The sequence below is a fragment of the Nannospalax galili genome, unplaced genomic scaffold, assembly GCF_000622305.1.
Source record: "Nannospalax galili isolate Female #2095 unplaced genomic scaffold, S.galili_v1.0 scaffold1408, whole genome shotgun sequence".
In the NCBI taxonomy this organism is placed as follows: Eukaryota; Metazoa; Chordata; class Mammalia; order Rodentia; family Spalacidae; genus Nannospalax; species Nannospalax galili.
In genome coordinates this window covers 469,780-483,500 of record NW_008357131.1, presented here as the reverse complement: position 1 = coordinate 483,500, position 13,721 = coordinate 469,780, and the positions used below count along the sequence as shown (strand labels likewise).

The 13,721-nt window shown below is 45.7% G+C and overlaps 1 protein-coding gene across 4 annotated transcripts in view; it reads left to right on the top strand.

Moving 5' to 3' along the window:
- Cbfa2t2 (CBFA2/RUNX1 partner transcriptional co-repressor 2) overlaps positions 1–13,721 on the top strand; it is a 157,123-nt gene that overhangs the window by 136,385 nt on the left and 7,017 nt on the right. For 3 of the 4 annotated variants that reach the window (XM_008855057.3, XM_008855056.3, XM_029557152.1), the window contains exon 11: positions 3,781–8,094. The exons of the other annotated variant lie outside the window; for it this stretch is intronic. In XM_008855057.3, coding sequence (XP_008853279.1) covers positions 3,781–4,080 — 300 coding nt within the window. In that variant the 3' untranslated portion in view covers positions 4,081–8,094. Of the gene's footprint in view, positions 1–3,780; positions 8,095–13,721 lie in introns of those variants that run through there. 4 annotated transcript variants of the gene reach the window in all.

Here is a 13,721-nt window from a genome sequence, read left to right as displayed (position 1 = left end):
TGGAGGAATGCTGCTTACTGGCTTGCTTCCTTGGCCCCTGCTCAGCCTGCTTTCTTATGCAACACAGGCTCACCTTCCCAGGGGTGGCACCACCCACAGTGGGCTGGGCTCCCCCACATCACTCATCAAGAGGCTACCCCACAGACATGGCCACAGGCCAGTCCAATAGAGGCAATTTCCCGATTGAGGCTCCCTCAACCCAGGTGTGTCAAGTTGACACTAAAGCTATGCACCCTATGTGTGTAAACCCCCAGTGGTCAGAAGAGGGCATTGGATTCCTGGAGTTACAGGTAGTTGTCAGCCACCATGTGAGTGCTGGGAACTGAACCCTGGTCCCCTTAACCACCAAGCCATCTCTTCATCCCCCTAATCCTAAGCTTTTGATGAGTTTGCATCAGACCAGAAATGCTGATTCTTTTCCATTTATTTCATTAAGAAAAATCCCCTTGATGACTAGAAGTTTCTCCATTTCATGAGAAGCTACATGATGAGGGGAAGTCTAGGAACAGGGTTTGTTTTGTTAATTTATTGAGACAGGGTCTCACTATATTGCCCTGACTCACCTGAAACTCACTATATAGACCAGACTAGCCTGGAACTTGCAAAGATCCTCCTGCCTCGGCCTCCATAGTGTTTGGATTAAAGGCATGTGCCGTCATACCAGGCTGGAGTAGAGTTTGGAGCTCTGCGTTATACTCCCACTTTCTCTTCACGTGGTCTGTGCATCCTTAAGGAATTGGCTTTTTCTATATAGTGGATACAGCTGCTCTGTCCTGTTGGCCTGACAGCTTTGAGGAAGGTAAACTGAGTTTGCAGTGTGTGCACAGAGCACTGTGCAGGTGGTAAGGATTTTGTTATGGTACATAAACTTTGGTAGCTCCTGCTCCTGTAGCATAGCTCTAGACCCAGGCTGCTTTGCTGTGATGCCTGGGTAGGAGACAAATGACTGTCCCTACCAGAGGGCATGTTCTCGCCCTACATCCAGTTTCCTAGAGAAAACAACAAACTAGCAATTGACCATGAAATCCAGTCTCAGCCGGGATGGCCTTGAGCTCCTGATCCTCCTGCTTCCACCTTCCACGTGCAGGGACTAGTCTAAGACTGACTAAAGCTTCCGTAGGTTTTTGCATTTTGTTTTGCTCTGTTGCCCAGGCTGGGCTCAAATTCAAGTGATCCATCTCAGTCTCCCTAGTAGATAGAACGACAAGCTTGTGCCATTCTGACACTAACCACATTGTTCCTATGTTCTATGAATCTGTCTCTGGAGTCTGCTTACTTTGTTTTATTGTATTTCATAAAACACAAATATTTTTAAATTAATTAAAGATGGAAATGTCAGCGAGTTGGTACCTTGACCTGGTTCTGTGATATCCTTGCAGACATTTGAAGACAGAGGCATCCTGTCAGGAGCAGCCTATATAGTTAGCATCTGGGTTCTTCCCCACAAGTCCTATCAATTTGCTAAAATGTTGCTCCTTAGCAGCCCATTAGACCCATAGTGGGAAGTCTGGAACACATTTTGTCTGGTGATCTGTCAATGTAACATAATTATGTCCATCCTCTATTTTTGTCCTCTGATGTACTGATGATGTTGGCAAGTTTTTACTGTCCCTAGAATGCATTTTCCAAGAAGCCTAAGTTAGAAGAGAATCTGCAGTCTTCTCTGTGCTTTGAAGCCAAGCCTATACATAAGAGTATCTCTGCCTAAGGAAATCCAGGTTCCAGACTTTGAATAGCTCCTTGATCACATTCTCTAGCCTTATCAAGTCTGGGCTTCAGATTTCCCATCTTATAGCACAGGAAGGGAACTAACAGGCCTCAGTGTCTGGCCACCATTGCCTGTTCCATACTCAGGTCAGGTATCCTGATATCATGGAGAAGGGTCTTCTCTAACTAGTGCCATAGCCAGACCTTGAGATTGTCTTTTACTATACCAGTGTCCTTATGGGCAAGAAGGCTGGCTACTAAGTACTTGATAGTAGTAGTTTCACCCAATTAGAACCATAAAACTTTTAGCAGTGGTTCTGGAGTTTACTAGTTTGGAACACTTACATGTGACTAGTGGACCCCTCACAGACATAAGAAAGGACATAAGGAGTCGGGCATGGTGGCACATGCTGTCAAGTTAATCCCAACATTTGGGAGGCAGATCTCTGTGAGTTCAAGTCCAGCTTGGTCTACATAATGAGTTCCAGGCCAGCTGGGGCTACAGGGAGACCCTGTCTCAAAAAACCACACACACACACACACACACAAAGGACTTAGGAGCCAGTGCTCAGGCTGCACTGAGGCCACATTTATTTGATGCTCTCTTTCTGTCCAGCCATCTGGGGAGACATCAAGTTGCCTGCTTAAAGGTTGTCATGCTGCTCTCATGGCTGCTATTCCCAGCTCTCATCAAGTTCTCAACTGATGATTTCTGCTGAGCCCTAGGAGTACCTGTTCCACTCTGAATAAGTATGACAAGGAATAAAGAAACTCTCTGAGTTCAACTCCAGGTCTCAGAGTGTTGAATGGCCCTAAGAACAGACTGCAGTTTCCTCCTATCTTAGCCATCTACAACATGATGTGTCAGTGAAGGAAAATAGGCACAGAGGACATTGCAGCCACCTCTCTCCTCTTCATCCTCCATCCTGGTTCCCTGGCAGGTGATTTTTTTTTCTTTCTTTTTTGTCTTTTGGAGACAGGGTCTCCCTATAACCCCAGCTGGCCTGGAACTCACTGTGTAAACCAGGCTGGCCTCCATCTCACAGAGATCTGCATACCTCTGCTTCTGAAGTGCTGGGATGAAAAGCATGGGACCATCACACCTAGGTTTTTTTTTTTGGCTTTTTAATGTAGTTTTTCAAAAATATTTTATTTGTGTGTGTGTGTGTGTGTGTGTGTGTATGTGTATGTGTGTGTGTGTGTGTGTGTGTGTGTGTGTGTGTGTGGCCTGCATGTGTGTATAGTGCAACCCTGTCAAGCAATGCCCATAGAAATTGGAAGGCATCAGATTCCCCTGGAACTGGAGTTACAGTTGTTAGCTGCCATGTGGGTGCTGGGATTCAAACCTGGGTCTTCTGCAAAAACAGCCAGTAAGTGCTCTTAACCACTGAGCCATCTCTCCAGCTCCTTTCTTTTGATTTTTTTGAGACAGGGTCTCCCTGTAGCCCCAGCTGTCCTGGAACTCACTATGTAGACCAGGCTGGTCCTGAACTCCCAGAGATCTGCCTGCCTCTGTCTCCCAAGTGTTGGGACTAAAGGCGTGTGCCATAAAAAAAAATTTTTTTTTAAAGACAGAAACAAGCCGGGCATAGTGGCACATGCCTTTAATCCAAGCACTTGGAGAGGCAGAGGTAAGTGGATCTCTGTGAGTTATTTTGATATATCACAGTGAAAGATTTATCGTCCTCTTTTTTTTTTAAAAAAAAAAAAAAAAAAAAAAAAAAAAAAAAAAAAAAAAAAAAGACAGAAACAAAGCAAACAAAAATTAAAAAATAAAAAACTGAAACAAGCAAAAAAGATAAACTTTTTGTCTTAAGCCAATGCTACAAAAGGTGTCTCAACTTGACCGTTATCCTACTTTCCCCATCTCTGAGAAGTAGTTTTCCTTCTATGCAAAGGACTCTCAGAAAAGGTATGTACCTCCCATGGTTAAACAAGTAACAGGAAAGGGAAGACTCAGCGACTGGTGTGTAGTTCCACAGCCCCTGCTCTACCATGCAGATGACAAGTGACAGATGACAAGCCTACTTCTCTGGATCCCAGCAACCACTAACTGATGCCTGTGTCTTGCAGAACTGCTGGAACTGTGGCCGAAAAGCCAGTGAGACATGCAGTGGCTGCAATATCGCAAGATACTGTGGCTCTTTCTGCCAACACAAGGACTGGGAGAGGCACCACCGCCTCTGTGGCCAGAGTCTGCATGGTCACAGTCCCCACAGCCAGAGCCGACCACTACTTCCTGGAGGGAGGGGCTCCTCAGCAAGGTCTGCTGACTGCAGTGTGCCCAGCCCAGCCCTGGACAAGACCTCAGCCACCACGTCGCGTTCCTCAACACCTGCCTCTGTGACAGCCATTGATGCCAATGGACTCTGAGTCCCAGATTCCGCCTACCCTGATGACCACTCCGTATGGCAGAACCAAAAGGGTTTGACAGTTGGAACAAGTAGCTGTTGAGTCATCAGCAAGAAACTAAGTGGCAGGAAGCATCCAAGCAATACTCCACAGCCTCTCTGGGATTTGCCACGTATCCTTGGAAGAACTAGTACATCATTCTCTGCAGGGACGTGGCTTAAGCTGCCTCCTCCATGGCTTTCTTGGTATGTTTCCTCCAGCTAATGCTGGCATAGCTAGCCCTTTCTCAGTGTAGACCACCAGCTCCCCTCTGACACCTTGCATCAGCAGAATGTCAAAAGTGTCCAACCAGGCACCTGTGCTCTCTTCCCCCATTCCATCCATATTCCTCATATGGTAGAGACCTGAAGGCTGACAGAGCTGAGGACCAGGCCTTCATCCTCCTGCCTCCAAACAGTTTTTGAGCTCTAGGTCCACCTTCAGGTGATACTGATTGGCCTAACAAAGACTTGGGTAGCCTGATAAGTTGCCACTAATTCAGTGAAAGCATTCATGATGATAAAAATGAAAGTCTTCCCCAAGCATCACAGATCATTTTGGACAAGATTTTTCCAACCTGGCTGTCTCCTTCAGTTTGAAACCCAGTTTCTGCAATCTCTCACTTGAAGATTTTGCTTGTACAGAAAACAGTCTCCAGTGCATGAATTGGTCTGAAAGGATGAGACTCTGTGATGTTAGTCTTTCCTCTCTGAGCATGTTGGCCAAACTAGTGTCTTCAAAATATTCAGTGGATTACCTCTTGGAAATGCAAAACCCTTTACCATTGCTTGACTGCACAGTCATCTCATTCTGTGCCCTTTAATATCTCAGACTGTACATGTCTGGATCACTGAGGGCAGCTCTTACTCATGGGCTTTGTTTGGCAGCTGTTGGGCTATAATTCATTCATGCTGGATGTGTTGGGGTATTGATAGGAGTTCTCCACCCTTCAGACATGAAAGAATTCTTCACACCTGTTTTTGTAGGTTATCAGGCATATAGTCTCCATCTCCTTTTCCTGTGGTATCTGTTAGATAGCATCTCTCTCAGCTCAAAAAGGGTTTGTGAAGTGTGAGAACCATTTGGGAAAGCCTGACCATGTTTTCTTCCCATCTTGGGTTTTCCAGCTGCTTACCTTGATTCTCCAAGCAGGACATTACCTGTACCCTGTTCAGAGTGCTGAACACTGCCCTCTTGCCTTCTCCCAGCCATTCAGGTTTTGTTTGGAGCCCCTGGACCTTGCCCACTCACCATGTCTGGGTCTCCAGTATCCTCCTGCCCTCTGCATTCTGTTGGGATGAGTCTTTTGACTTTGATCCTGCTGTATTTTGGAAGCTATGGTCAAACCATCAACTTCTGTGTAATGACCAACTCTAAGTAATAGCTTTTGGTCCCATAAAAGAAAGGGATCTGCATAAGGGGCATTGTCCTTGCACACATTTTTAGCTGATTTTAAGATTATTGCATCCCCACCTTATCTTGACCAAGGATTTTCAGTCTTAGAATCTTGCCACATAGACCTTTAAAATACTGATTTCCACTGCTTAAAATAAGGTAAATCCAGAGAAAGAACAGATAATCATGTTTCAGTATGGAACACCCAAGACCCACTGCTTTCTAGTGAACCTAGTGCAGTGTGGCCTCCCCCACCCCATCCCCATCCCCATTCCCCTCCTAGAACCCCAGTCCCTGGGGACTTCTGGCTCTACTAGGTGAAATCAGCCCCAGGTAGCACTTGCCTATGTTTCCTCAGATACAGGCTTCTACATTAGTCTTTGCAAGAGAATGCCCCACCCCCACAACCCCCAGTAAATTGGGTCTATCCTCATCTTGGTTTCTAGACTCTGCTGACAAGGTACCAGATCAGAAGTGTGTGAAAGGGTTCCATTCATCTATACAAGATAGGAAAGAAGAAATGGAAGTCAAGCTTGGTGGCACACGCCTTTAATCCAAGCACTCTGGGGACAGAGGCAGGCAGATCTCTGTGAGTTCAAGGCCAACTGCTCTACATAGCAAGTTCCAGGACATCTGGGTCTATAGGGAGACCCCATCTCAAAAAGACAGGAAGGAAGGGAAGAGAAGAAACAGTTGAGTCAGGCTGCTTAGAGGTCTGTTTTAAGGGACCAGAAATGCCAGGACTTCCTAGTCCTCTCCTAAGTGAGGGATCATTGAAGGAATGAGAGAACACCAAAGGTAGCCAAGCTGAGGGCCACTTTTAAAGTGTCCCAATAGATACTTCAGGGAAAAAATGTTCCTATCTTGGTTGTCCTCTGGGTCCCCACTTCCACGTACCATTCTTAACTCTGTCCAGTGGTAAAGACTCTGTAAGAAGTTTTGCTGGGATGTGGCTCACTTGGTAGAGTATTTGCCTAGCATCCAGAAGCCCTGGTGCTATATGAACCAGATATAGTGGTGCACACCTTAATCCTGCCATTTGGGAGGTAGAGGCAGGAAGAACCTGAGTTTAAGATCATCCTTGGCTACACAGCAAGTTGAAGCCATGCTCTCAGGAATAGGCAGGCCACTGTGGAAGGTAATGGGCCCTTAAAGGGTCTCTACAGTTCCAGCAGATTTGTTCGTGCATTTGGATGGTAGTGAGGGCACAGGTTAAGTGGCTGTTTCCAAGGCACTCCTAGGTCATCTGCTGCCAAGAATCTCTGTATGGAGACAACACATCTGTCCTCAACAGGTCTTACACCAGGCCTTGGCTGTTGTCCTCTGCAGCACAAACTCTGTCCACTTGGAGCAGTTGGTCTCCAAGAATTATAGCACATCTTCATGACTTTTACCATTTTCAGCTTCTAGATGGAAAAATCTACATTTTCCTATGTATAGCCCTGTCTCAAAAGATAAATGATCTCCATTTCTATCACCTGCTCACAGAGGGTTTAGACATTTTTCTGAGTGGTTCTGGAAGATATTTCAGCAAATGTGTTTGAAGATTCAACAACAGACCTGGAATTTTATGGTCTCTGGTTCTCCAGAGAGCACATAAGGAGTGAGCAGATGGCCATTGTCCTGGAAACTGCATAAGGGATTGTGGGTAGAATAAATCACTACAAATAGGACACATCTTGGAGATTTTCTTCAGAATTGGACTAGAACCAAGGTTTCTAGGCTCCTAGGTTCACAAGACCAACCCAGCTTGCTTTGAAGGTTTATAGCTATTTGCAAAGAACTGGGTTGTGGCATGTTTGAACCAAATGTGAAAAAAGCCAGAAGGACCTGATCTGGCCAGTGTGGGCCACACGGCCAGCTGTGGAAAAGCCCTGTCCCCTCTGAGCTGGCTGCAGAGCCAGCCACTCAGCAGAGCCTGCCCACTCAAGTTTAGTTCTCATGAAGCCAAATGCTGACTACCTGCCTCTGCCTCGTGTTGACACCACATTTCCAAAGATGATGGAGTAACATGAGCCAGGAGGGAGTTAGGAGGTCTGAGGGAGGGCCTTGTACCTCCAACCACCACCTCCCTCCACAGCACAAGAGGTGGTGTTTCCCATGCACACCCCATCTAGTCAGCCCTCCAGCTGCCCAGTGTAAACTCCTGTCAATGCTTATACCAAATAGGGCTTGTGCAGCTGGTGTCTGTCAGGGACATCCCCATCCCGGTCTTGTAGTTGCCAGGGAGAAGCAGCAATAAGCATTCAGTGAATGGTTGAAAGGGCCATTGGATTATAAGGTCTTCATTCCATTTACATGGCTTTTCAAGTTCCTGATGAGGCTACAAAGGCTCTGTCCATAGAGAAAACCAATAATGTAAATAAATAGAAAACCAAGCCTCCAAGCACGGTTTGCAGAGGTGGATGATGTGAAACCACCACAAGACACAAGAGTCTGGTTTTTCTGTGCTTTGTCATTTTACTCTTGATAGGAACTTTTGTTACTTAACTCTGTGCATAACTTATTTAATGTACTGTATAAATGAACCAAAACTGTTAAATATGTATTTAGTTTGTTCTACTTAAAGTAGTTAATAAAAAGGCTATATTCCTTTTCTGACTCAAGTTGAACTAGACCTGGGAGAGGTAGAGTACTGGGGACAATGTATATTCCAGGTTTCCCAGGTCTTGGGTGGAAGGGCAGTGGGAGGATTTCTAACCATTCTTGCTGTGGCCTGAAAGACATGGTGTAGAGGTGGGGGATGAAGGCAGGAAGTGGCCTGCTAAGGAGAGGGTTCTAGCACAGGGGGTCCAGGTGACCATGCTGGCTGCAGTCAAGGGCCAGCAGTGGCTTACAGACACTCTTGGTTCCTTGATCTTTTCTCCATTCAGTGATATTTTAGTAACAAAATTCAACCACAGAAAGTTTGAAAAATAAGATAAAGGACTTAGACTATTTTTTTCCTGGCAACTCTTGGTATTTCCCTATAAAATTTTAACATTAAAGGTACTTGGACTTGTAAATATTTTTTTAAAGCTTTTTTGTTTTGAGCCATGTAGCCCTGGGCTAGCTTGGAACTCATTATATAGATCAGGCTGGCCTCAAACTCACAGAGATCTGCCTGCCTCTGCCTCCCAAATGCTAGGATGAAGGTGTGTGCCACTAGGGGTTGACATTTTATTTTTAATTATGTGTCTGTGTAGTGAATTCACATAGGTACCTGCAGAGACCAGAAGAGGGTGTTGAATCCCACCTGATAGAGGTGCTGGGAACTGAATCCAGGTCCTCTACAAGAGCAGAATGCGTAACTGCTGCGCTATCACTCCAGACCCCATTTCTGGTTATTGAAATGCTTCTTTTCTATGGAAGCCCACCACCTTGCAGCTATCTCCAGCAGGCCATAGTGGCCCTGAAACTTATATGGACACTTGATGGGTGAGATCTTCAGTTGTCAGTCTACTTTACTAGCCCATGACCTCTGACCTCTGCCTTTCTCCTGTCGTGTTCCCCTTCAGACCCACCTTTCCTCAGCAGCCCTGCCCTAGAGGCTTGGCACCAACAGCTTCTCAGTCCCAGAGTTGGAAATGAGAGATGAATTACTAGATTTGGGGTAGGGGAAGGACTGGGCTGATCCCAGAGGCAGTATGGAGGGATTTTTTTTGTTTTTTTTTGTTTGTTTGTTTGTTTGTTTTTTGAGACGTTTTCCCTGTAGCCCCAACTAGTCTTGATCTCACAGAGGTCCACCTGCCTGTGCTGGGATTGAAGGTATGTACCACCCTGCCCAGCATTTATGAATATACTTTTGAGATGAAAGGAGAAAATACAGTAAGGAAATCTGGGCATAGTGGTACCTTATTTTTTTATTTAGTATTTTTATTTTGTGTGTATGAGTATTATGCCCCATGTATGTAAGTGCACCTGTGTCATGCAATGCCCAGAGGTCAGAAGAGGGTATCAGATCCCCTGGAACTAGGGCTAGTGCTCTTAACTGCTGAATCCTTTCTCTAGCCCCAAGTGGTACACACCTTTAATTCCAGCACTTAGGAGGCTAAGGCAGGAGGATCTTGAGTCCAAGGCCAGTGTGGATGAGTATGTAATGAGACTGTAGAAAGTAAATACACGGAATCCCTAAGGGCAAGAAAATAAGCAGCTAAAACCATAATGGTAATTGACTACAAAAGAGGAAACCTTCTCAAGCTAAGAACTTGAGAAGCAAGCTGCCTGCCAAGAGAGGGCAGCAGGAGACAAGCTCTCACTTCTGGTTCCTGGAAGCAAGCAAGCCAGGTCCCTCAAGGCTTTGGCCTACAAAAAGGCAGCAGGAGGCCCTTGAGATGGCTCAGCAGGTAAAGCTGCTTGCCACTAAGAGTTCAATCCCCAGGATCTACATGGTGGGAAGAGAGAGGGACAGACAGCCTTGTATCTCCTACTATCTAACAAAGGGAAAATGCTAATCTTGGGATTGGAGAGATGGCTCAGCACTGGCTGCTCTTGCAAAGGACCCAGGTTTGGTTCTCAGCACCCACATGTCAACTAAGAACCGTCCATAACTCCAGTTGGAAATCTAATATGGTTCTGACCTCTGGGCATTGTGTGACACAGGTGCATTTATATGCATGCAGGCAATACACTCATACACATACAATTTTTAAGAATGCAAATCTTGGGAGCTGGAGAGATGGCTTGGCGGTTAATAACACTGGTTGTCCTTGCAGAAGACCCAGGTTTGAATCCCAGCACCCACATGGCAGCTAACAACTGTCTGTAACTCCAGTTCCAGGGGATCTGACAGCCTCTCTGTCCTCCAAGGGCATTGCATGACATGGACACACTTACATACATGCAGGCAATACATGCATACACATAAAATAAAAAAAATATTTTTTTAAAATGTTTTTCCAGTGCCTCCTTTAGAAGCTTTGTATTCTAAATCTAATGACTCCGATTGTGGGCCTAAATTTAAAAATACAAATCTTAAGCAAGGAGTGGTGGCACACGCCTTTAAATCCAGCACCCAGGAGGCAGAGGCAGGTGGAGCTCTGAGTTATAGGCCAGCCTGGTCTACATAGCAAGTTCCAGGCCAGCTGGGGTTACAGAGAGACCCTGTCTCAAAAAGACCAAAAAAAGAAAAAAAGTGCAAATTTTGGAGCTGGAGAGATGTCTCGGGGATTAAGAGTACTGACTGCTCTTGCAGAGGACCCAGGTTTGATTCCCAGCACCCACATGGTGGTTAACAACCATCTATAGCTCTTTTCAGGGGATCTAATGTCTTCTTCTGACCTCTGCAGGCATTGCATGATACCGGTGCACTTACACACATGCAGGCAATGCATTCAAACACACAAAATAAAAATAATAAAATATTTGGACAAAAAAAAAATCACTAAACATCCAGGGAAGGCAGAAGAAGGACTGTCAACGATTTAGGCCCACAATCGGAGTCATTAGATTGAGAATACAAAGCTTCTAAAGGAGGCACTGGAAAAACATGAACTGTAAGATTCTGAATGTGATTAGGCAAACTTTTTGAAAATAGAGGACTGGGGGTTTTGAGAGGGTCTTGTGATGTAGCTCAGGGTAGCCTGGAACCATGTAGCTCAGATTGGCCTTGAACTGGTAGCAATCCTACCCCAATCCTCCTGAGTACTTCTATAGGCATGTGCCACCATATTCAGCTCAGGTTTGAAGATAGTGCACAATTTCAGTGTTACTTCCAGAACTCTTATCAGCCAGACCTGGTGGTTCAACATCTATAATCCTAGCACTTGGGAGGTAAAGGCTGGAAAATCAGGAGTTCAAGGTCATTTTCGGCTCTTTAGTAAGTTTGAGGACTGCGTGGGCTACAAGACACCTTTTCTAAAAAAAATTGTACGGGCTAGAAATAGGGCCCAGGGTTAAGAAAGTACTGCTCTTCCAGACGATCCAAGTTCAAGTCTCAGCATCCACTTTGGGTGGCTTGACAATTGCCTATATAATGCCAGCTCCAGAGAATTCACAGACAGTGCACTCACATGCACAGACCCATACATATATACAGATGATTTAACGTAAGTATATTAAATATATATTTGAGACAAAAGTCTCTCTATAACCCCACCTTGCCTGGAACTCATTATATAGACCAGGCTAGCCTTAATCTCTTTTTGGTCTTTTTGAGATAGGGTCTCCCTGTAGCCCCAGCTGCCTGCCTCTGCCTCCCGAGTGCTGGGATTAAAGCCGTGTGCCACCACACTTGACCTCTGTTGCTTTGTTTTATTCTTAATTTAAAAGTGCATTGTTAACTAGGAGATGAATCTGAAAAGATTGGCCACATTATCATCTTGTCTTGCAGTATTTTACCAATGGAGTCAAATGACTTAGCTTTACTGGTAAGAAAAAAATTGCCAGCAACATCCTGGAGCAAGCTAACACAGCCGTTTTAACTCATTTTGCCCATCTGTGTTTGTTTCTGAGTGCTGGTATTTAAGGATGGTGAATTAGGCCCCCAGGTCCCTCCAGAACAAAGGGCTGGTGATTATCTGGGAGTCACCATCCATTCCTCAGCTTCATTGCCGGGTGTCAGGTGCCTTCTGGAGGACAGAATGGCCCGCTGTCTCTGCCCCTTCCATCTGAGCACTAATTCCTATTCAAGGGCATCCCCCTGGCTGTTTTTTGCCCTCCTCTGTGCTCCAACTTTTTAGAAAAATGTTTTAAGTCTAATTTTATGTGTATGAGCACATTGCCTGTGTGTACGTAAGTACACAGATGTGCAGTGCCCATGGAAGTGAGAAGAGCATGTCAGATCCCTGGAACTAGAGTTACATATAGTTGATAGCCACCATGTGAGTGCTGGGAACCAAACCTGGGTCCTCAGAGTAATCAGTGTCTTAACCTTTGAGCCATCTCTCCAGTCTTCCTCTTCTGAAGCTATCTCTATTCCCCATGAGTTCAGCTAACATTCTCTAGTATATCCTAGAAACTTCCAGGAAGGATCAGGACTTACCATTTGCCTCATGCTGGGCTCTTGCTGTGCCATCCACCAGAGCTCAAGGCCTGGCTTTGGCACAGTGTAGGACTGAGTAGAACCCTCTGTCACTGCCCCAGCTTCCTCCAACCAGGGTCCTGAAACCCAAGTATGCTCTTTCTCAATACCTTCCACCCTTGACAGCAAGTCAAGGCACCAGAGAAAAGCCCTGAACTACTTGTTTCTCCTCTAACTTGGGAGGTGCTAGCAATGCCTACCCCCTGGGTTATGAAATGTGATCATGTGAGAGCCAGGCACTTATGGTGGTGCATACCTAGAATTCTAGCACTTGGAAAGTGGTGACTAGAGGGTCAAGAATTCAAATTATTCTGGGCCACATAGTGAGGCATTGCATACTAGGGCAGAAAAAAAAAAAAGACATAAAAAGAGGCTGTAGTTCAGTAGTGGAACACTTGTGCAATGTGTGAGGCCCTGGGTCCAATCGCTAGGTCTTCAAAAGAAAAATTGGTTAACTTAGGGCCAGGCTTGGGCCTGGCATGCCCATAATCCCAGCACTCTGGAGGCTGAACCAGGATAATCTCAGCAAATTCAAGGCCTCTCTGAGGACCCAGTTGAAAAAATAACAAGAGTTAACTCGGAATGCTGAACAGTGAGGTGCTTGGGACATGAGATCAAGAACACACTCCTTTAGAGATGGCTGAGGTCTTGAGCATCGTTAAGATGGCAATGGGGGATTGGGGTAGCTGCTCCGAGCTCAGCAGACCACCAGAGAGTGTGGGATTTCAGCCTCCAATAACCAGAGGGCCTGAGAACTCAGGGGACAGCCTGACAGCCCCCCGGATCCTGCTTCCACATGGTGGTGAGCTTCCCCTAATTGTACCATACCATCCCCCTACCTGGGATTTTGTGAGGCCCCTCCCAAGGTCCCAGGGCAGATCTGGCTTTGGTAGGCTAAGGCTGGGATCTCAGCATATCACCAGAGACTGCCAAGTTCTGGCCTCCCTCTGGCATAGCATTGACAACGCACAGGACTGCCTGAGAGACTGTGGATCTTGCCTCCACATGGTGAAGGAAGCCTGAGTGTACCTGACTGGAACTTGAATTGGGCTTCTGTGGGTACCACTGAATAGCTGATCTGAAGCCATCAGTTCCCTCCAAAATAAACCTGAAAGAACCTGAACCCTGTACCAACCAACTTTACATAACCAATAAAGAAAGGATCTAGGCATAATAATACAAAGTAAGGATAATACAAACAGAAGCATACTTCAACTTAATTCTCATA